The 21,117-nt window shown below is 42.5% G+C and overlaps 1 protein-coding gene across 1 annotated transcript; it reads left to right on the forward strand.

Moving 5' to 3' along the window:
- Positions 1 to 4,699: 4,699 nt before the first annotated feature.
- Positions 4,700 to 20,077, forward strand: aff3 (AF4/FMR2 family, member 3; the record flags this gene model as incomplete). Its single annotated transcript, XM_080498559.1, has 19 exons — positions 4,700 to 4,771; positions 6,630 to 6,674; positions 10,118 to 10,192; positions 10,737 to 10,770; positions 10,868 to 10,925; positions 11,730 to 11,781; positions 12,156 to 12,190; positions 12,343 to 12,538; positions 14,522 to 16,462; positions 16,556 to 16,680; positions 16,805 to 16,970; positions 17,050 to 17,153; positions 17,314 to 17,377; positions 17,981 to 18,117; positions 18,222 to 18,293; positions 18,411 to 18,504; positions 18,614 to 18,663; positions 19,148 to 19,353; positions 19,456 to 20,077. The coding sequence occupies 19 exons, from the start codon at positions 4,700 to 4,702 to the stop codon at positions 19,575 to 19,577; spliced, it is 3,648 nt and encodes a 1,215-aa protein (XP_080354685.1). The 3' UTR covers positions 19,578 to 20,077.
- Positions 20,078 to 21,117: the final 1,040 nt, after the last annotated feature.

Here is a 21,117-nt window from a genome sequence, read left to right on the forward strand (position 1 = left end):
AAAAGAGTTTAAGATCCATGTAATTTAAGACAACACGACCTAACCAGTAGGTGAAACCTTTATAAACAGTTAAAAAGATGGAACTGGGCATTGAAGAGTATTATGTTTGCTTTGTAAAGACGAACTAATATAATCAAGATAATTCACAGGGCCAATAAAAGACCAGTACTTCTTACTCTGGCCACTGTGTGGCGCCATTTGTTCAGTGCATCTTCTGATCTGTCTCGTCTTTTCATTTCAGTCAGTCAATGTTATAGGAGACGCATGCAGTTAATCTCATAACCTGTGCGAACTCAGTAAGGATCACTCTGTAATTTAATAAGCAAATGTCACTAAAAATAATTCAGGAAAGCCTGAGAAAAATACATAAATTAACAAAATAGTTTGACGCTCTGTGAAATGATTGTCATTGTGAGCAAACTATTTCAATAAGCCGTACCTTTATTTATCAAGTAGTGAACATTAAATTAATCTAACTGGAGTTTCCTTGACTCAAGCTTGTCAACCTTGTCAAGTTGAGTTGGTGACATGTAATTCATAAACAACTTAGTTCCTCCCACTGCAGCTGATCAATCTAAGAAGACTGTGAAAGACTGTGATGTAACGTCGGCAAGAAGATGCTGTCGCTCAAAATCTAGAACTCTATCCACACTCTTTATCCAACTCAAAGTTGCAGGACTCTGGTAGATACACCCTGGACAGATCACCAAATAAACAAGTTATAATGTTAGAGTTAAACTGACCAACCAGAGGGAAAGAGCACAACATAAGTAAACGATAGTGCAAACAGTTGAAGTAGTTGAACCTAACAGCAATCATCACACCCCTCCATCTGAACGTGTGTGTGTGTGTGTGTGTGTGTGTGTGTGTGTGTGTGTGTGTGTGTGTGTGTGTGTGTGTGTGTGTGTGTGTGTGTGTGTGTGTGTGTGTGTGTGTGTGTGTGTGTGTGTGTGTGTGTGTGTCTCGTCAAGAGGGCTGACTCTGGAGGCCAGCCAGGCTCTAAACAGGCATCGTCGAGGGACGCCGCCGTACCATGGAGGTCCTGTCTCCATGGGTCTGTAACCATGGGTGCTACCGTGAGGCTTGGCGACTGGCCCTGGGCGTTTCATGTACCTCCATCCCTTAAAATGGGAGCCACAATAAAATGCTATGAGCGCAAAGAGGAAGATTTAGATGGAGAATAAAAGTTTCCCGCAATATCAAGATCATATCTCCTCAGTCAATCAAGACATATCGGGCATAGTGGCTTCTCTATCATATACAACTGAAATTATCCTTGAATCAGTGGTTCCATATCAGATTGAGTCACAAAATTACAAACAAGCATCATTAAATGTGTTTTCCATCAATGTCAATAACACATGATGAGCATGTAACTAAAGTTTTTTTCCACATTTTCTGTTCAAATACACTATCTTAATCTGACTGTGTAGCTATCGGCTCTAATAAATCAAATTATAATCCAGGAGTTAAACACAGGCTGGAAAAATATCACTTTCCACATGTTTGATGGAGGAAGATGGATATTGACGACAAATACATGCTAAAAGGTCAACAATGTGATTAGTAATGTCTTTTTTTAATGTCTTGTTCATTTACATCATTATTGAGTTTAGGATCCATTCCCATGAAACACATTTACTCTTCAAAGTAACAAAAGAACATGCAAAGCAAATTAAACTTTCTTTGAAAACCCAAAAATACTCCCAAAAGAATGTGTTCAACCATAAAAAATGCCTCTTTGTATAAACTTAATAAACTCAGGTAAGTTTATAAAGCCCAAAGGACAAAAGAATGTTATTCTTTTTGCCACAAAATGTTTTTAATTTACAGCACATTGCAGAATAAATTAACTTCAACATCTGAATTGACAACAAGATTGTGTCAAACACTGTCACGCAGTTATCTCGAGTTTTCCCTCTGCTCCGTCTGACAGGTGCCATAAACAAATGCATTGTCCTGGGAGTGCTGCTTGAACTCAAAGTCAGCTTTATTCAATTAGATATTTTTTTCCTGCTTTTATAAATTTTGTGCAACTAAAACTGGGCTAATGTTAGGTTTGTGGTTTGATCAGGCCAGAGGCCATCACCATGTGTCTATACTGACGGTCTCAGTCGGTGAACACTTCCTGTGTGGCTCCAAGTTCATTCAAACCTGATCTGTGTTCAGGCAAAAGCGTATTAGGATGAATAACAGATAAACTACACAAGCTCCCAACCGCCAGAAAGTTCAAATAAGGCAGTCTTTTCTCTTCATTTAAATGACACCTTTCTTGTCCATTGTTGGGAACATCTGGACTGTGAGGGAGGTTAAAGCGCATTAAAAAAAAAAAAAAAAAGCAGACTGAGTTTGTTTTATGAACCCGAGATAAGATTGTTACAAAGCACCCCTTGTTTTATCTGGATTAAGTTTTGTTTGAGGCTTACCGCTCACACACAGATCCACATATTTGCTTTGTTAGGCCAACATTTGATACTGAAGTTAACACATTAGCAGAGCTGCCTGGTTTCCATTCAGTTTTCTCTCACCTCTTCAGGAAATAGTGGTGTAGGCTTCAGGTCCTTTCAGGACAAAAAGTGTGACCAAATACTTTGTTTCTGCAACAGTTTCTGAATAAAATACAGTGTTATAGAGAGGGGGAAAATCATGATATACCACAAAAAAAAAACGTTTATTGCTATTCTGCAAATAATGAGATATGTGAATTGTATTCTTTTTAGTATTGCTTGACTTTACACTTGACTCTTCTTCTGTGTCATTTCCAGTGCGATAAGGCGGAGCAGCAAACATCTGTAACAACACAACACTATAAACAGACTATCAAAGCTTGCTAATAAATATAGAATAACATTTAACAGGTAAAACTTACTCAAGAAAGGAAGTGAACACAAAGTCTGGAAGATAATACTGGTAATGGAAATACAAAAACTGATGAAAGGCTCATCCACGTTTGAGTTTTTATATAGAGAACAAACTGCATATGTCATATGCATATATCATTATACTATATCAACTCATTGCACAGAACAAATATTCTATCTAAACTACCAAATGGAAGGAACTATTTGAATGAAAAAAAAAGTTAATTATTATTATTAAGGTATTATTTCGTAGTATTTCTTGTAATGGCATAAACACAACAATGGTTGACTTTTTGACTTTATAAAATCACCTCTTGTTCACTGTTAGTGCACCGAATTGATTGTATTCCATTTGAAAATGTGAAGGAATGTGCTTGAACTTCAGTAACTTATGAAAAAAAACTACTGCACATATATCAGTTTAAAAAAAACCACAGACACCAAATATAGTATGTCACATTTAATGTTCCTTTAGAAGTAACACATTACATAGAAGGGGAGTAATAAGGTATAGGGAATCATTAAGGAGGGCTGAAGCCCATTGAAATATCAATGTTACACCACTTAGCAAAAAGTTTAGTTCATCATTATCGTGTGACAGTTTATCTTTATACTGACTTGAAACTAAAGTCTTGAAATCTAAAAATCTTTAAACTGAAAAATTACCGTAAAAATTTAGATAAACCAATTATCGGGCAAGTGATCGTGTTTGAAAACTTCTTTATTGATTCATGTTTTTTTATGTTTGAAAACTAATAGATGAAGGTTTAAGGCATTTACAGAAAACACAGAAACACATTTCACTCAATTTTGCTTGTGTAGGATTTTGAGATTTTGTATAAACCCTTTGGCTTTTAACATTCTACACAATGATGCCTTTGGCCAGTTTCCCCATGAAAGCATCTCCTATTACCACTATATTTAATTATTCATAAACCAAATGACAATACCATCTTGGTTGTTTAATGTCAAACTTTGAAATAAGTTTCAAGAATTCCTCAAGAAATCCATATATCCTGCTTAGACACATTTTTAAACTGTATATCTTGAAATGTGTACAATTGTGGTCAGTTTTAAACTTTTGCCAGGGATTTTACTATTTATAAATAAATGTTTTCTGACATTTAAACGCATATGGCGTAAGTTAAACCTGGAAAAACCTTTCAAAACAGATTTAAATGTGATCTATAATGGCTGCAGTGGAAAGTGTTAACACATACTTGATCAAGTCCTAAAGGCTCTCAGTGGCCAAGTATAAACCTTTACTGGAGCTGCAGACATTTTAAAATGTGTGGTCAGGTGTGTTTACAGGGTTCTACCCCAAGTGATGACAAAAAAAAACAAAACAAAACAATAAACGAAACAAGTCATAGGTCATAGCAGCGCCTTGCTCACTGGCCTTAACTCCATACCATTGTGCGTCTTTTCGATTTGTCATCAGCTCCGAGTGGCTCTGACACTCAGATCGGAGTGTGATACGTCTCCTCTCAGAGTCGTGATCCCCCCCCGATCCCCCCCCCCCCTGCTTGAGCTGCCCGTGTGTCATCTCTGACGTCTCCCGGACCGCCTCCGCTCGCCCCCCTCCGAGACGCGCTCTCTCACGCTCACGCTCTCACACACACACACACACACACACACACACACACACACACACACACACACACACACACACACACACACACACACACACACACACACACACGGTGTGGCTGTTGCGCGGCGGCGGATCCACGCTTGAAGCGCCGCCGGGGAGAGATGCCAGTTTAGAGCGCCGCATCCGGCAACTCGACTCTTCACTGGAATGGACGCCGGAGGAGAGCGCTGACCATCCAGGAACCATGCCTACTGTCCTGGTCGGCAAAGGGAAACTTTCCATTGTCCGCTTTCTCCTCCGATGCGCATATTCTCAGGTGAGAATGTCCACAGTTTCGAGACTGGCTTTGCTTGGATGATGTTATTCGGCTTTGTATCAGAGCTGTGCATGTTTATAGTCCGTGCTTTCGGAACGACACCAAATTCTGCTAGATTTTAAATCGATGTAAATACCAATACAGTTAATTAATTGGGATTGTAATGGCAGCACAGGTGTGCAGTTGTGCTTAATTATGCATCAATATTAAATGAATTGAATCCAATGTCTTCACATTATTTGATAGTAGCCACAAAGGGGGGGGGTAAAAAAAAAAAAAAAAAACTGAATTGAGCATAACATCAGTAATTGTGGATAGTTAAAGAATGTAACAGGTGGTTAGTTGTCTGGTTGGCTGCATTCTGCTTGTTGCAGGTGTATGATGGCCTTGTGGTTGGTTTTTGCCCCAGGAGGTTTCACTCATCTGGGTGTTGCACCAGCATTGTAGCCGTGATGCTTGTGGGCATGGATGTGAGAAACACACTGCACATGATATAACTCGCACTAATGGGCCTGTGAGTGTAAACTCATGAAGCGGCAGGCTGGGCATTTGCCTTGGCACAGGCAGAGAGCTAACATGCTGACCGTGTCTGTGTTTACGTGTTCTTTTAATGTTGGTGCCTTTGGCCTCATAACTGCCTTGTGGTCTGTAAGAATCAGACAGTTTTCACACACACTGTTTTCCGGCCTCAAGCGTCCACTCCAGCCATTCAGACACAGACTGTAGTGAGTCATGTATGCAAGAGGAGACACACACTAGAGTGCACAACAAAAGTGGGCAAGACAGGGCAAGAATTCAAATCACCCCCCCCCAAAATATAGGTGAAATATAAAACGTGTTAAAGGGGAGACTGATGGAAATGTTTGCATTTAAAATATAAGAAGGTATAATGTCATTATTAATGTAATAAGAAGACGACAGAAATGAAAATGAAGTGAGACAAACCTGAACCAGACTGATATAAAGACAGAGAGGATACATTCATACAAGTGTAGTTAAAAGAAAGCAGCAGTTTTGTGGGTAATTTGAACAGCAGGATCATCTGGTACCATGCATGTACACATTCACACACACAAAACAAACCTCACAATCAGAATGAAACACACTCCCACATGCGTGGCTCACACAGTTCCTTCCTCTTGTCTTAATGTCCACATGCTTCTCAAGTTTTGTACAGAAGGGGTGAATGTAGGAATTGTGAGCAGAATTGTTGAGACAGGGAGAAATACGTGAGAGGAAACACAGTAGGAAATACAGGAGGAGGCTGAGTGTGTGTGTGTGTGTGTGTGTGTGTGTGGGGGGGGGGGGATTGCTTAATATGGATGGAAACAGAAAGTTGCTTGCAACAGAATCAGCATCCGCAGATCCTCTGCAGCTGTGATTTCTAAGATGAGTCATTCACAAGCTTCAAAGTCCTCGAACTCTCACAGTCACCGAGGGAGACGTGAGGTTTACAGTACGGCGCTGCACCGAGCCGACAGTGGATAAAAGGGCGGGAACCTGAACGCAGGAGGTGACTTTGTCTGGGGTGTGCGAGGCAGAGTGAGTCAACACTTGGCGAAATGAATCAAGTCCAGGTTGTTACTGAGTGTGAACGCGCCCTGTGGGGGTGAGTGTGTTTACTAATTGTCCAAAGCAAAAGGAGAATCCCACTCGCATGGTGCCACCACTGAAGATGCTCAATAATAGTTTCTGTGCAGAATCCAAAGCCGCATGTCCGGCACCAGCTTCCAGAGTTGCTAATCCAAACCTCTCTGTGATGCCTTGAAGTGCTACAAAAGTCCCTGTCACTAAACGTATCTGTCACTGTTCACTTTCTGAGTCATTGTGGAGTAACTCGATCCTTCTGTTTGCACAGGTAACAGGAACCCAACATAGCAGCCGTGCCAAAGATATTTTCAAGGTAAGAAATGACTGTTGATGCCCAACCAGTGTGTGTTACACCGTCTTCATGTCACATTCTCCCCGTGTATCGAATTCATGACCATGTTTATGTTACGAAAAGTCCAAGTTAAAAAGAAGAAGAAGAAGAAAAGAAATGACTTGTGTCTGATGGTATTTTGTATTTTTAAAAGCAAAACAACCAACACTTAGTTCACTTTGAACCTCTTCTCATGAAATGAATTGCTTCATGTGGGAAAGTCATTTACCACAGCTCCATTTGATCGTATCTTTTTGCACAGATTTAGTCGTTTTGAGATTGTCTTTAAGCAGTACAGTGAGTACTGTACTGCTTTCGATTGCTGAGAGAGAAGGAAACGTGCTGCCGAACACAAAGGGCTTTAATGTGCATCATAATCACTTCATTTCTGATGGGCTTATACGTTTAGGAATATCACTGACATTAAGCAACATAAATGACGATGTTACACAGTTCTTAAGGATTCAACATGCTGTCTTTAAATGTTAGATCTATAATATTTTGAACAATGCAAACGTATCTTATGTTTGTACATTAGAGGAAACAATTCAAAGCTTTTAGGGGATTCTTGGAAGTGGCTGTGTGTAGAGAATACTGAATTTAACTAACTGATTGTTGGACTTTAACATCACTGGTTTTATGAGGTTCTTCCCCAAACTTGGAGGCTCCTATTTCTTCTCCATGTCCCACCATTGGCGTGGGACAAAGAGCAGGAGCAGGCTGCAAGAGCAGAAACACAATGAGGCTCAGGGTGGGAAAGGTTGGGAGGAGGATAGCAACACATAATGTTCAATCTGGGAGACCTTGTTGTTGGTGGAAGGAGGAGGAAAAAGTGGGTGAGGGCTGGTGCTGTGTCCTTGGTGACTGAGGAAGGAGAGATAATGAAGTGAAAGGATGAGCAGAGACAGGAAACACTTGCCCTCCAGGGCTTAGAGCGGAGGGAGGGGGGAGAAAACAAGGGGAGAGAGGAGTTAGAGTCGCCTGATAGGTTTGTAGAAATGTGCCATTTTAGGAGCATATTTCACTGATTGAATGAAATAAGTGCCCTGAGAGCAGAGTCTTTGAAAAATTTGGCATTTAAGGGAATAACCAACGAAATCCACTTGGCATTTAACTCATAATAAATTACATAATAGATCTTGTTTCGGGGATCAGTGTGAAAAGTGTAATGTACAGAACATATAAACAAAATACAGATTTGGTTCAGTGTGTACAGCACACAACATTGTATAATGACTCACTTCCAGCCACATACTGATACTTTGAAAAGAGATAAGAAAGACAAGCATTTCAACTCCCCCAACCTCATGTACTGGAGACCCGACGCATGTGAAAGCAATTGCAATCTACCAGTGCAACAGTCTTTAACATGTTGAATGAAGCTTCGCTTACCATGTATCCTGATCTCACACACACACACACACACACACAAACAAACAATTTTGCTGTATTTTATTTCGCTAAAAGTGTTAAAGAAGCCTAATGATCAGGCCATGCTTATAATCATGGAGCTGGTTTTACATGACTGATGATCTTGATTAATCCCCCCCCCCCAAAAAAAAAAAAAAACAACAAAACAAACTACTGGTATTATTGCAGGGGCAAAATAGTAAATGTATGGAATTAAGGCAGGATATTTTGTAAGCATCCACAGGTTTGTTTGGTCTGTGTGTGAATGCAGGAGATTATAATCAGATCCGGAGCAAAGACAGTTTACCTTTTGTGGTGGTTTTAATTTTGAATGCTGAAGCTAGAGAGAGGGGGTGGGGGTGGGGGGGGGGGGGGGGGGGGGTGCTGAGGTGAGCCACATTCTTGTTACAGTCTCAGGTAGCATCATCCTTATTTATCGCAGACAAAGAAATAAACATTTTACCGCAGGGTAAGTGGTGACATGTGGAAACATCATCACAAATCCATGAGCAGTATGAAGTTTAGCAAATAGTATTTTAATGAATAGAATCTCAAATCTGTTAAATCACCATGAGAACATGTGCCTCTTTCAGCTTTACTGACTCATTTTGAAAAAATTAATACCGGTAGTCAAAGACAATCACATTAATTGAACTTGAAAGGGGCACATAACACAGTGGTTTGTACTTTTGCCTCACGGTGAGGAGGCTCCTTGTTCGGGTCCCGTAACTTCTCTGGAGTGAACATGCTTTTGGCATGCACACGCTCCACCTATCGCTTTGTGTTTCACCTTTGATGAAATCAATTCAATTCAAAATACTTTATTTATCACCAAGGGGCCATTTTAAAACAGCCCACATTCAAATCATGTAAGAGAACCATATTAATTCCATAATGCTTACCACTGGACTGTATGTAGTTTAGGTGGTGTCGTGGTTAGCACGCTTGCTTTCCTTTGAGAATGACCCCGGTGGACGTCCGGGCTCTGGGGCTTTTAACACTTCATGTTATCTCCCTGTGTGCAAAGTGGATGATCTTCACTGGCTACTCCGGTTTCCTTCCACAGTTCAGAAAAATGCTTTTGAGGTTTATCGTGACTCTAAACATTGCCTCTGTGTGTGTGTGTGTGTGTGTGTGTGTGTGTGTGTGTGTGTGTGTGTGTGTGTGTGTGTGTGTGTGTGTGTGTGTGTGTGTGTGTGTGTGCTGCTATGGCCTGCTGACCTGTGATAAAAGAAATGGATGGATGTTCCACCAGTGACTCAAACTCTGGTGTAACAATTATTGCTTCATAAGTAGTGGGTTGGTCTTCTATTCACTCGTTTCAAATTGAAGTCCAACAGTACATTTCCAAGCAATTTGATTGAGAAAAGTATTTTTTCCCCCTCTTTTCCACTCTGGGATTCATGGCACTTTGCAGCAGCTCAGTGATTGTGGCCGTTACACCGAAAACTCAGTATCACTTTTTACACATCGAGCCAACTGACACCTCTCATGCTCATCTCCCCAGGGTCTCCATACAAGCAACAAATGCGCTGATGCGCCATTTTGCAGTTCGCTGATTGCACGAGGCGGCAAAGCTCTGAAACTCTGCAGTCACACCTTGCAAAATGCATCATCCTATCCGGTTTCATTTCTATCAGATCTCACTTACAATACACAGGTGGTGATTTGTTCAAATGCAAATCAAACACTTAATGCATTCATTTTCATAGCAAATCAGCAGCAGAAGCTTTGATGAGTCATATCTTGTAATGTACAACACACCAACTGAGTGATTGCAGCTGCTTCACATGCCGTTTATATCTGGCAACCTGCAGCCCACGGAGTTCACGTAGTCACAGGCAGCCACACGTTTCCTGTTTAGGGGAAACAACACACGTTTCAAGAGTCTGCTGGTAAACTCTCCTCTGTGCAAATGATCGAGATACGTTGGTTTAAAATATAAATGCATAAGAAAAGTTTTCATTTCACAAGTACCTTGCCTTGTAAGTTTGATGTTCGTTTCTGTCACACAGGACATGACTCAGTCCTGGCCGGCCCAGCAAGCCTTAGGAGGAGACCAGGCACAGCGAATCCTCTACAACTCAAAGGTGTGCATCTGCTTTGGGTTCTTTTTTATGTCTTCATGCTTGATTTTACAGTCCACCGACAGGTATTTCAAAGTACATCGTTATAATAAAGAAAAAAGGTCAAATGTCCCATGAGACATTTGAACTGGTACAAAAAGTGAAAATCTTCCCCCAGGACTCCCTTGGTGGGAAACCACAGATTTATATTGGGGTTCTGAGGCTTTTCTTGCTCCAAGGTGATCAAAAATAGATTTGCTTATTTGAAAAAAAAAAAAACCCCAACTAACTATTGAAAGCCATCTTCTAGAAACTAGTACAGACCTGGGAAACTATCAAGTTTTGGTCTGTGCAGCTTTTTCAAAGGCAGTGCAGGGGTTCCAAGTTCAAAAGTTAAGAATCAAATCTATATATTTACATCAGATTGTGTTTTCTTGTTGACCATATGGATATAAGATTTTAAAAGAAGAAAGGAGTAAAGATGTTTTCTGTCATGAGCTGGACTGTGTTGATGTCTTATGAGTTCAAGGCTATAAATTGTTTAAAATATTTGTCCCTCTTTCTTTAGGATTCAAAACAGCTGACAACGCAGCAGAGACAAAGTATGTGTCCCTGCTTCATTGGCTTTCTGTGACGGACAATATACGGGATAATTAAAAGAGGTTCCCTGTTAACATATGGTTTTGTCACCTCTCTCAGGTCGGGGAGATGTTCAGCTGCGGATGACCCGCCATCCTCACGTGGCACCTCACAAATCGTAAGAAACATGATCCACTAAAGGGTCAGCGGACCCGAACCGCTGCTGTGGCACGCAAACAGACAATAAAATACATCACACACATACAGGGATAGGTCCATCTGAGCAGCAACTTTAAAATACATCATGGACTTCAGCAAGTGGAGGAGAAAGCCTTTGAGGAAAAGCTGGAGAGGCGCAGAACCAATGAGGTGATATAGACGCGCAGGGTCCGTCTGCTAACAGTGTTTGAGGCTTCGAGTCAGGTCAAAGGTCACTCAGCATTCCTGAATGTTGTCAGCAGAGACCGATGTGCTCCTGTTTGTTAACAGTTTCCATCCTCCTTTTAATGTGAAGCACATGTTCTATCGTGTAGGACAACTGCATGTCGCACATTATCCGCCAACCTTTCTGACGTAACACAGCAGCTTCTCCTGGTTAACTTTCTAAAGCAAAACAATACACATTTCAATCGGTAAACATTAAAGTTAAGATGGAGCTGATTCATCCTCACAGAATGTCATCTTAGATTTACAGGATGGTGAAGAGCTGAATTCTTTGTTTTCATTTCATCTTTGTATACTGGAACGCTGGATGCCAAGTAACAAAAAGCCACAAAAAACAAAGATACTAAATTAAGTTTCCCCTCCCTTTGTGTTTAGAATGAATGAATTGTATGTAAGACTTTCTTGGAGAACACATGTTAAGTTGGTTCACATCCACTGTAACTCACTGGCACACTTCTTTGTAGGATCGTACATCCCTGCAGCCATATCTTTCATCATTACATTTTTTTTTGTTTTGCGACTGTGTGTTTGTTTACAGCATGCTTGCTGATGACTTGAAGCTGAGCAGCGATGAAGATGACACACAGAGGGTAGGTAGCTCTCCCCTTCCCATATTGTTGACATATTAGCCATAATTTGATGTGAGCCGGTCATGATGAGATGCTGGAGGAGGCAGGCAGACTGTGGGAGAGAGTGTGAAAGCTGAGAAGGAAGACGAACGCGCAAAGAAAAGCAAAACAGAGACTGTTAGTAGGCGCATGTCAGCTCTGGCTGAGGGATGCCTGTTTTTTTTTTTTGGGGGGGGGGGGGGGGTTGTTGCAGAGTTTAATGATGTGCTCACACACTCATATGTTAGGTATGTGAAGACAATAAAGCAGCTGCAGTAGTCATGTGTGAAGTGTAGCAGGCAGACTTCTTTTCACTGCTGTTCTGGATTATAAGAACCTGTTTTGTGTCCTTTCAGGCCATTCATGACTCAGCTTCCTGGGACAGACACAGGTAGCAAGCTTGCCGACAAATTTGAAGATGTGGATTGGATTTTAGCAGCTTTTTAGTTTGCCTAAGTCTGTCTGTGACTATACGCTCCACTCCGCTGGTGTACCTTCACTGACCCCTCTCTGATGTTTGTGTGTGTGTGTGTTGACTGACAGCCTGTCAGCACAGCGAGCTCACACACATGGCAGGCGGGTGAGACATTCCAGCTCCGACTCCTCGGGCTCAGACTCCATTGCTGAGTCCAACAGCAGCAGCCTTCATTCCCAGAGTCCCAGCCAGAGTCCAGAGGCTCACCCAGGTCCTGCGCTACCGGGCAACCCTCTGCCCCCACCACAGTGCAACGATAAGGAGGTACACACTCTGAGTCTGCATCTTTTCTGCTCCCGATTTTCTCTCGTTCTGCTCCTCTGTTTGTGTGCCTTTGGTTGAATTCTCTACAGGGAGTGGTGGCCTCAAAGCTGTTGATGGCAGGTGTGGGGAGGGACAGAGGAATGAGGAATGCCTATGAGCTGGAGAGGAGAGAGGATTGGAAAGGGGTGGGGGGTGGGGGGGGGGATGCATTGGGAATTAGTGGCTTGGTGTCATGTCAACCGGCTGTGTCTTAAAGAGGAAAGCCCTGAGGAGGTGCAGGCCATTTAGATTTGAGGTCATGTTGACATCAACAACTAGAGTTCCCTTTTTAAAGAAACAGAACTGCACAGGAGAGTGTGGCGCCCTTTCGTGTTATTGTTCCTAATGATTACTGGAGGGATCGTTTAAAGTTGAAGTGTAGTATGTGGTAGGTATGATGGTCGTTTGGAGCTGTGGGGGCTGGATTGAGACCAGAGCTATATGGGCAATGAAGGGGAAACCTGCTCCGTTTTTATGAATGGAAGGCCCTGTACACCATAGCAGTCTGTATTACTGAACATGCACTACATTGGGCCCCTATAGAGAGGAAAGGAGGGGCAGCATGTGTTTATGGGGGGTGTAAAACATGTGTTTTTCATTTACTTGGACTGTGTGAGTGTCTCCCAAGGAAAGGATGGGGGTTGGAGTTGTGGAAGCAGAAAATCCAGCGTTCCAGGTAGTGAGAGAAAAAGGGAGGGGCAGAACAGAAAGAGGGAGGGCAGAGACGGTACAAGAGATGCAGTGTCTCCTCTGGAAAGAGGGTGAGGGATGAAGGGAGGTGTGTGTGGGGGGAGGAGGGGGGGGGGGGTCTGTTTGACTTGAAGAGTGGAGATTTAATTTAGCTCCTGGATAGCTACGATAGAAAAAGAGAACACTTAGAGAGAGAAGTTTGCCCTCGAGCCGTGAGTACTTGCTTTGGTTTTTATGAGTGTGAAAATCTCCTGCCTTCTTGTGTGTTCTTCTGGTTCTTCTGATTGGCAACATGAGAAAACGTGAAGTGAGCTATTGGTCATATTGGGAGGAAAGTTGAGCTCCTCTCAGCCCTGAGACGTGAATCCATCCCTCTCACTGTGAGACTGAAGGAAGCAAGCTCGTGAAGGTTATAATGTCAGTTGGATGTTTTACATTTTTTCAGTATGAGTCATGGTTTTGTCATTTAGAGTGTAAGTATGCTTTTTTTTTTTTCTTTTAAAGCGGATTCACATGTTAAGTGATACAGTTTATTCTCAAAAGTTCTTACAGATTGTCTTTCTGTACAGACATTTGTTGTCACATTAAATCATCATGCAGTCTCGGTTTGTACTTAATTATTTAATTACTCTATAAAGAGAGGTGATCTGACATGTTACTTTAAAAAGTATCTTGACTTACTGTCACTGTACGTGATCGTGAAACTAAAGGAGTGTTACTTTACCAGTGCTGTGTTAAGAGTGTTAGTTCTCTGCTATATAAGATTTCAACTGTCAACCATTCCCACAAAGTTGCCTTTGTGCAATTTAGACTTTTATTTCAAACCTTTTCAGTGCAATAGATAAGAATGATGACATTTTAATTTGTTTTATGGATTACTTTACTGCAAATAATGAACAAATGGTTAAAGGTAGAGTTAGATTAGATTGCACTGTGGCCTTCCCATGTGGAGTATTTTAGCTGCTCCGGAAACATGATGGAATTTATTCATGTATATGTTATAATTACAATATAGGTTGACGTTTGTTCACCTACAATGTAAACACAGATAAGTCAAACTTATTTCAAGACATGAATGGAAGAATGCCAGACACTATAAGCTCACTTAACATGTTTCCTTTCACCAAGGTGTGTGAGTGTGCACGTGTCAATTTATGTATAACATTTCTGCAGTTATTCTAAATGTGGCTATTATAGTTTAAATGTAATAATTGTCATTTCTCTCTTTGTGATGTTTTTTTTTTTTTTTTTAAGACCAGTCATCCCTCTGCTGCCCAGTGGCAGTTGAATAAATGGTTAAAGAGGTCCCAGAAAACATCTGCCAGCAGTGATCACCATCACACTCAAAGTGATCCTCACAACCAGCCGGCCCCCTCACCAGCCCCGTCGTGGGACAGCAACCAGGAGTACAGCCCCAGCCAAAGCCCAATTCCAAGCCCACAGTTCAATTGCAGCCAAAACTGCTCCCTGCCAAGTCCCAGTTACAGCTTTTGCCCCAGCCCCAGCCCCTTCCCCAGCACTTGTCCTAGTCCTAGCCCAAGTCCAAGACGCAGCCCAATCCTCAGTCCGGTTCCGAGTTTGTGCCCCAGTCCGTATGCGAGTCCAAGAGCGAGCTGTAGCGCAAGCCCTTCACCAAGAGAACCTCCGAGAAGTCCGAGTCCGAGTCTACGTCCTCCATCAGGAATTAATCACTATCCCGAGGTTCTGATTCAAAACCACACTAGTGTAACAACAAATCCCCACAGGACAAAAAATAGGCCATGGATTGCCCCGGTGCCTAACGCTGCCGTAAAGAGCAAGCCCACAACTAATCCTCATCCTCAGCTAAATCATCTGCACACATCCAAAGCTCGACCCGCTCAGGATCTGGACCAAACTCAAAGCAATTCCAAGGCTTCTGCGGCTTTTCGTCCTAATCAGAACCAAAGCCACAAATCCAGATCCAGGTCTGACATTCATCAGAGCTCTAAACACCTTGCTGACGCTCCGAAAGCTAAAAACTCATTATATGTTGAGCACATCGACAGTAGCAGATCTAGCCATAAGCTCTGGCCTTGTGTTCAACCCAGCTCACAACACAGCACCACAAGGGCAAAACACTTGGCTCCCACTAATCGTGAAAGCTCCACTGGTTATAGTTCTCATTCCCAATCTACCTCTAAAGCTTCCAGCAATTCTGCTCCTGCTATAAAACACCGATCCAACTCTTGGGAGGCCACAGCACAAACTTCTGTACATGTTGATCACGCTAAATCAGTACAGAAGAAACTCCAAAGTAAGAAACAAGAGGTGGATTGCAGAAGGGATCATTTGATCCACTCAGAGCGGAGAAAACGCGAGAGGAAGGAGGACAGACACAGAGAAAAACAGCAAGGGAAACGGAACAGAAAGGAAGACAGGAGGCTGGCGGAGGACCAACAACGGAGGCGTCCCTGGATCCAAAGTTCGGCTGAAGAAGAGGAGGAGGAGGAAGAAGAAAGGGAGGAGGAGGAAGAGGAGGGAGAAATAGACCAACAAAGGATAGAGAGTGCAAGAGAAGACAACAGAAGGAAGAGGGAGCAGCACCACAGGCACGAATGGCAAACAGCTCAGGCCAGACAGAGAGTATCCACCAACACACAGCGACGCCACCTTCAGGACAACACACACCATCAGGGCAGGACGAAAAAGGGAGGGAGGAGCGAGGGAGAGAAAGGGTCACAGCCCGGTTCATCACCTCCTTCTTGTTCCCCCTCTCCATTGAGACTGTCCTCATCGTCTGCTTCTTCGTCCTGCGGTTCTGATTCAGAATCTGAACAGCAGGCCCAGATCAGCAAAGTCAGAGCAGACTCCACCTCTCAGAAGAGACTCATTAGAAAAGGACACCCAAGCCTTAGCAGACGTGACGCCAGCAGGCTGAAGGTGTTGCACCAGAGAGGATCCGACTCTGCACATCCCAGTGAAGGGCAGCAGAAACTCTACACGCTTGTCCCATTTGGGCGAGGAGACAAGACTGGGCTCTACTCCCAGCGGGGGCTGAGAAATCTAGTGGTGCATATTGACCTTAGCCTTCTAAAGAGGGTCCCGGACAGCACCACTGTTTCTCCTGCAAAAGCAACCTCCTCTTCTTCATCAAACAAAGACAAGCAGAAAGAGACCATGAAACACCTGTATCCTCCTGAGATGCCAACGAAAGACAACAAAAGGAAACGCAAGGTAGTCGAGATGTAGTTTTTTTTTGTGTGTATTAGGCCATAAGTTTGTGTACTTGGATTGTTCCTGAAAGCACGGCCGTATGTTTTTGACCAGCTGGAGAATGGCGTGCCACACAGAGAAACCAAGAAAAGCCTTCCTTATGCCAATGACCTGCCAGGCCACACAGAGTCTTCCACTCCTGCAGCTGAGAACCTTGTGACTGAAACCATGCATAACGGGTAACTGCACACACACACCACTTCCTCCCTTACAAGCGGCATCGCACAAATCTCGTACTTACTTATATGCCTCACAATATATGACATTTACATGACTGCAGTGTGCGGCTGGGTATGATTGCAGGTACCTGGAGGAGTACTTGGACAACAAGAGGCCACTGTCTCCCCTGTCTCCCCTGTCGCCGGTGCCGCAGAGCGGTGAGGCAACCAAGCCTACCTCCAAAACAGAGACTGCAGACCCGCCTCACACTCACAAAAATAGGGACAAAACTAAGGTCTCTGCTCTCAGGGTGAGACAAAAAAGCTGCTTTTCTTAACTTTATAGAATGCAAACTTTTGGGTTTATCTCACTGGTTTTTGATCACACAGCCCAAAACAGAGGTGGACTGTGTAAAGGTGTCAAAGCCGCTTCATCCACCATCTGAGTCCTGGGCGCCTGCGGGACTCAGGGGGTCTGTGCCAAACCACAAAACGTAAGCAAACCTACTTGATCCACACAATGTAGTGCCCACACTCCCGACGTGTCACATCAAGACACCGCAAATACAAAAGTATTGTGACTTCCTAATGATAAAACACACCCCGAATAGTCGTTCCCACTAATTACACGTTTTTTTCGGTTTATCTCTGCAGTTCTCACCATGCCGAGTACTACTTACATGAAGCTAAAAGGATGAAACACCGTGCTGATGCCATGGTGAGTCCTTCACTCGTGAATCAAGGTGTGGACAGAGATGTTACACACAGACACAGCAAACCCATGTCTGGATGGATGGATGGACGGAGCAGTGACATTACAACAGTTTTCATTTGATTGTAATGTAATTCACACGCAATAATCTGCTAAATAGTTTCACAATGTGTGATGGTGTCTGTCAAAGAAACATCACATGTGCACATAGTTTGTTAGTCCAAAAAAACTAAACTTTTATTCCGTGCCATATAAGAATTTTTAACATATAAATTAAACTACAATTAAAACAAGCGCCACGGAGATCTGTAAACAGCTTTGTTTAGCATAAAACAAAAACTCTATCCAGGGGTGTAACATTTAAATTATACAACTTGTGAGTTTGGAATTTGCTTAGTGTGTACAAATGGAAAAACCTGTGTCCACACTCAGTTATGAGAATTACCTCGGTCAAAGGCATACAAAGAAATTCCATGGTCAACTTTCTCTGTTGCATTTAATGTGATCTACCATCTTGTGTTAGTTCTGACTGTGTGCAACTCTTCAAACTGAACTCTAAAAGTAACCTTAAAACCCTTCTTATGTCACGCTTGTCATTTCTTCCTGCAGGTGGATAAACTGGGGAAGGCTGTGAACTATGTCGACGCCGCCCTATCCTTCATGGAGTGCGGGCAAGCAATGGAGGAGGGCCCACTTGAAGCAAAGTCTCCGTACACTATGTACTCGGAGACAGTGGAGCTCATTCGGTAAAGCTATTCGCTGGCACCAAAAGCAGCTACAATCATTTGAATTTGGACACGACACGCAAACAGGAACTGCAGCTTCACTGGCAACGGTTTTGTGTTTTAAGGTACGCAATGAGGCTGAAGAGCCACTCTGGCCCTGGGGCAAGACAGGAAGACAAACAGCTGGCGGTTCTGTGGTACGTGTGTCATCTCCTGTGTTTATACCACATCTATCATCGCTCTGAAGGACCTGCGTTTTGAGGAAGATTTGTGGTCTGTCTGAGTTTCAATGGCTTGTGCTTTTGTGTCCACAGTTTCCGCTGCCTTGCTCTGCTTTACTGGCAGATGTTCCGCTTAAAGAAGGACCATGCATTGAAGTACTCCAAAGTGCTCTTGGACTACTTTAAGGTTAATCTCAAAGCAAATTTAAACAGGCATAGGAAAATCATCTTGTTGATTGACATCCTGCAAGAATGTAGGTGTGGATCACTAATAGTTTGTTTTGATGGTATTACAGAGTTCTCAAAAAGTGCCTACAACACTGCCCTGCTGGAGTGACTGTGGAAAGTAGGTGGATGATACCGTTATACCATTATATAATGATCATTATATAATGTATAATATACAATTATATATATATATATATATATATATATATATATATACATTATATACACACACACACACACACACACACACACACACACACACACACACACACACACACACACACACACCAGGTCCCTCCATTAGGTACACCTAGCCAGTAATATGTTGGAACCCACCACATGTCAGGAATCAAATGAAAACGTGTGACTTTTGTGTATTTTGGGAGACTTCGCCACTTGCGTGTATACCATTCCATTTTGAGCCACCATTATCAGTGATAACGTGGAGAGAAATACAGTCTCTCGAAACATTTTAAAATACTGATTTTTAATAAGAAGGAGAACTTGGATTCTCTGTTGACTATATTTAATGTCATGGCAGCAAACAAAGCCTGCCTAATCCTTTGTTTTCTGCCGTTACTGTCTGTTGCTGCCACTCCCAGGGTCATCGGAGGAGCCCCAGCCTCACTCTCACCGAATGCCAAGCACCTCAGCTGGGGTTCACATGGGGCCAGCAGCTCTGCGTCCCTCATAAGCATTCCCCAACGTATCCACCAGATGGCAGCAAATCACTTGAACATTACCAACAGTGTCTTGTACAGCTATGAGTACTGGGAGGTGGCAGACAATCTTGCAAAGGAGAATAAAGGTACTTGTGGTGAAGAAGATGAAAACGCAGCAATTTCACAATTCCTGCATTTGTAAGATTTAAGAGTGCTGTTGATCTTTTCTCTTTTTTTTTTTCTTCCAGAGTTCTTCAACTACTTGAATACTTTGTCTGGGCCATTGACTCTTCACAGTAGCATTGCACACACTGTCCAGTACACCAGGCAGGCTCTCCAGTGGATACGTATCAGTGCCAAACTCAACTAATATGGAATGGATTTACTATGGCATGTCCACTGGATTTCAAGACCTCATTTAATGTGGAAAAGGCAAAACTGTGGATCGCTATGCAGCTCTCAGGACCGCAGTGATACCCCGTGCAAGGGTGGGAGACCAGGCTGGATGAAAACCCATAGAGCCTTGTTTTTTTATCCTCTTTGTATGCTGGAGTGCATATGTTTTCATACTGCATGCGAAGCCTTCTGAAGGAGCCGCCTCACTGAACTGCTTTCACATACAGCACGTTCTTCCTCATGGTTGGATTAAGCAAGAAGAATTGTGTGAACTGTGGACGACTGGAGTCTGGAATCATTTTGCCAAATATTGTTTCAATCTCCAAGAACTCACAATGACAACTCTTTACATTTTGGAATAAAAGTGTCACCTTGCGGACTTTAACTTTGGGGCCAAAAATAGGTGAAGACACCTTTAACATGCCAGTGATTGGTATCACTTTTCTCCAACTGGAAAACCCATCGTTTTGCTATTGATGGCTGTAATGTCTTTGAAGTATCAAATATTTTCATTTCTATGTTTTTACTGTGCAATACCTGATGGGATATCTGCAAAAAGCAAACATGTAACTGAATAAAATGTTGGCTGGCTGCCAATATTCAAGGTACCTTTTTTATTTTGTCTGGGTTTTGGAAGTAACATTGTGGGACTGAATGAAACAGTGAGTTTGAGATTTCTCTTCAACATGTGTGGTTTTTCAACCTGGTTCATGAGTGTGGCATCAGAGACACTTCCATATTTTAACTGCAGTAGCATTGTCACAAATATTCAGATTTAAGAGTTCAAATATTGACTGAAAATCCAGAGAAAGATGGTGTACGAACTACTTTTTTTTGTTCATTTTCATATATTTTCACAATGATTGGAATTACAAATGACCGGACTAGACATTCTGAAGTTAAATATCATGATATTGTGCAATCATAGCACAGAAGTCTTCATCCCATCCCACGATTCAATGCTTCCTCTCTCCAAACCCAAAGTTGTCTGCTGAGCATCTCAATTAATGTCCATTCACAATGTATTTCCATTGTTTTGAGCAGGGCTATGAACTCACTTCAGTATAGGGGCCACATACGCTTTCATCTCAAACTGCAATAAGCTATCAATTTAAACCTTTTCTCCAGACTCAGTACAAAGAAGTACGAATCGAAGCGGGGTTGGCCGTTGCTCTTCATATCTGGTGTCGCTGAGACACACCTGTATTTATACCCATGGGGCATTTTAGAATCTATAATCCCCTTCAAACACTTTTTTTTTTAAATTATTATTATTATTCTTGTAGACTGCCTGGAAGAAAACTTCAGGGAGAACATGCAAACTCAACATATCGTTTCTGCTCCCTCTGTTATGGTCATTGTACCCACTCTTTCGTTTCATGTCTCTTGTCTGTCATGTTGTGAGAAACATCTCTGTTCATGTGATGAGTGTGTGGAGCTCCTGTCATGTGCACGTTCCCCCCTTTCATTCCCTGTGTCTTGTACATCTGCTTTGGAGCGATCAGCAGTTTCTT

Source organism: Blennius ocellaris, assembly GCF_963422515.1.
Source record: "Blennius ocellaris genome assembly, chromosome: 6".
Taxonomy (NCBI): domain Eukaryota; kingdom Metazoa; phylum Chordata; class Actinopteri; order Blenniiformes; family Blenniidae; genus Blennius; species Blennius ocellaris.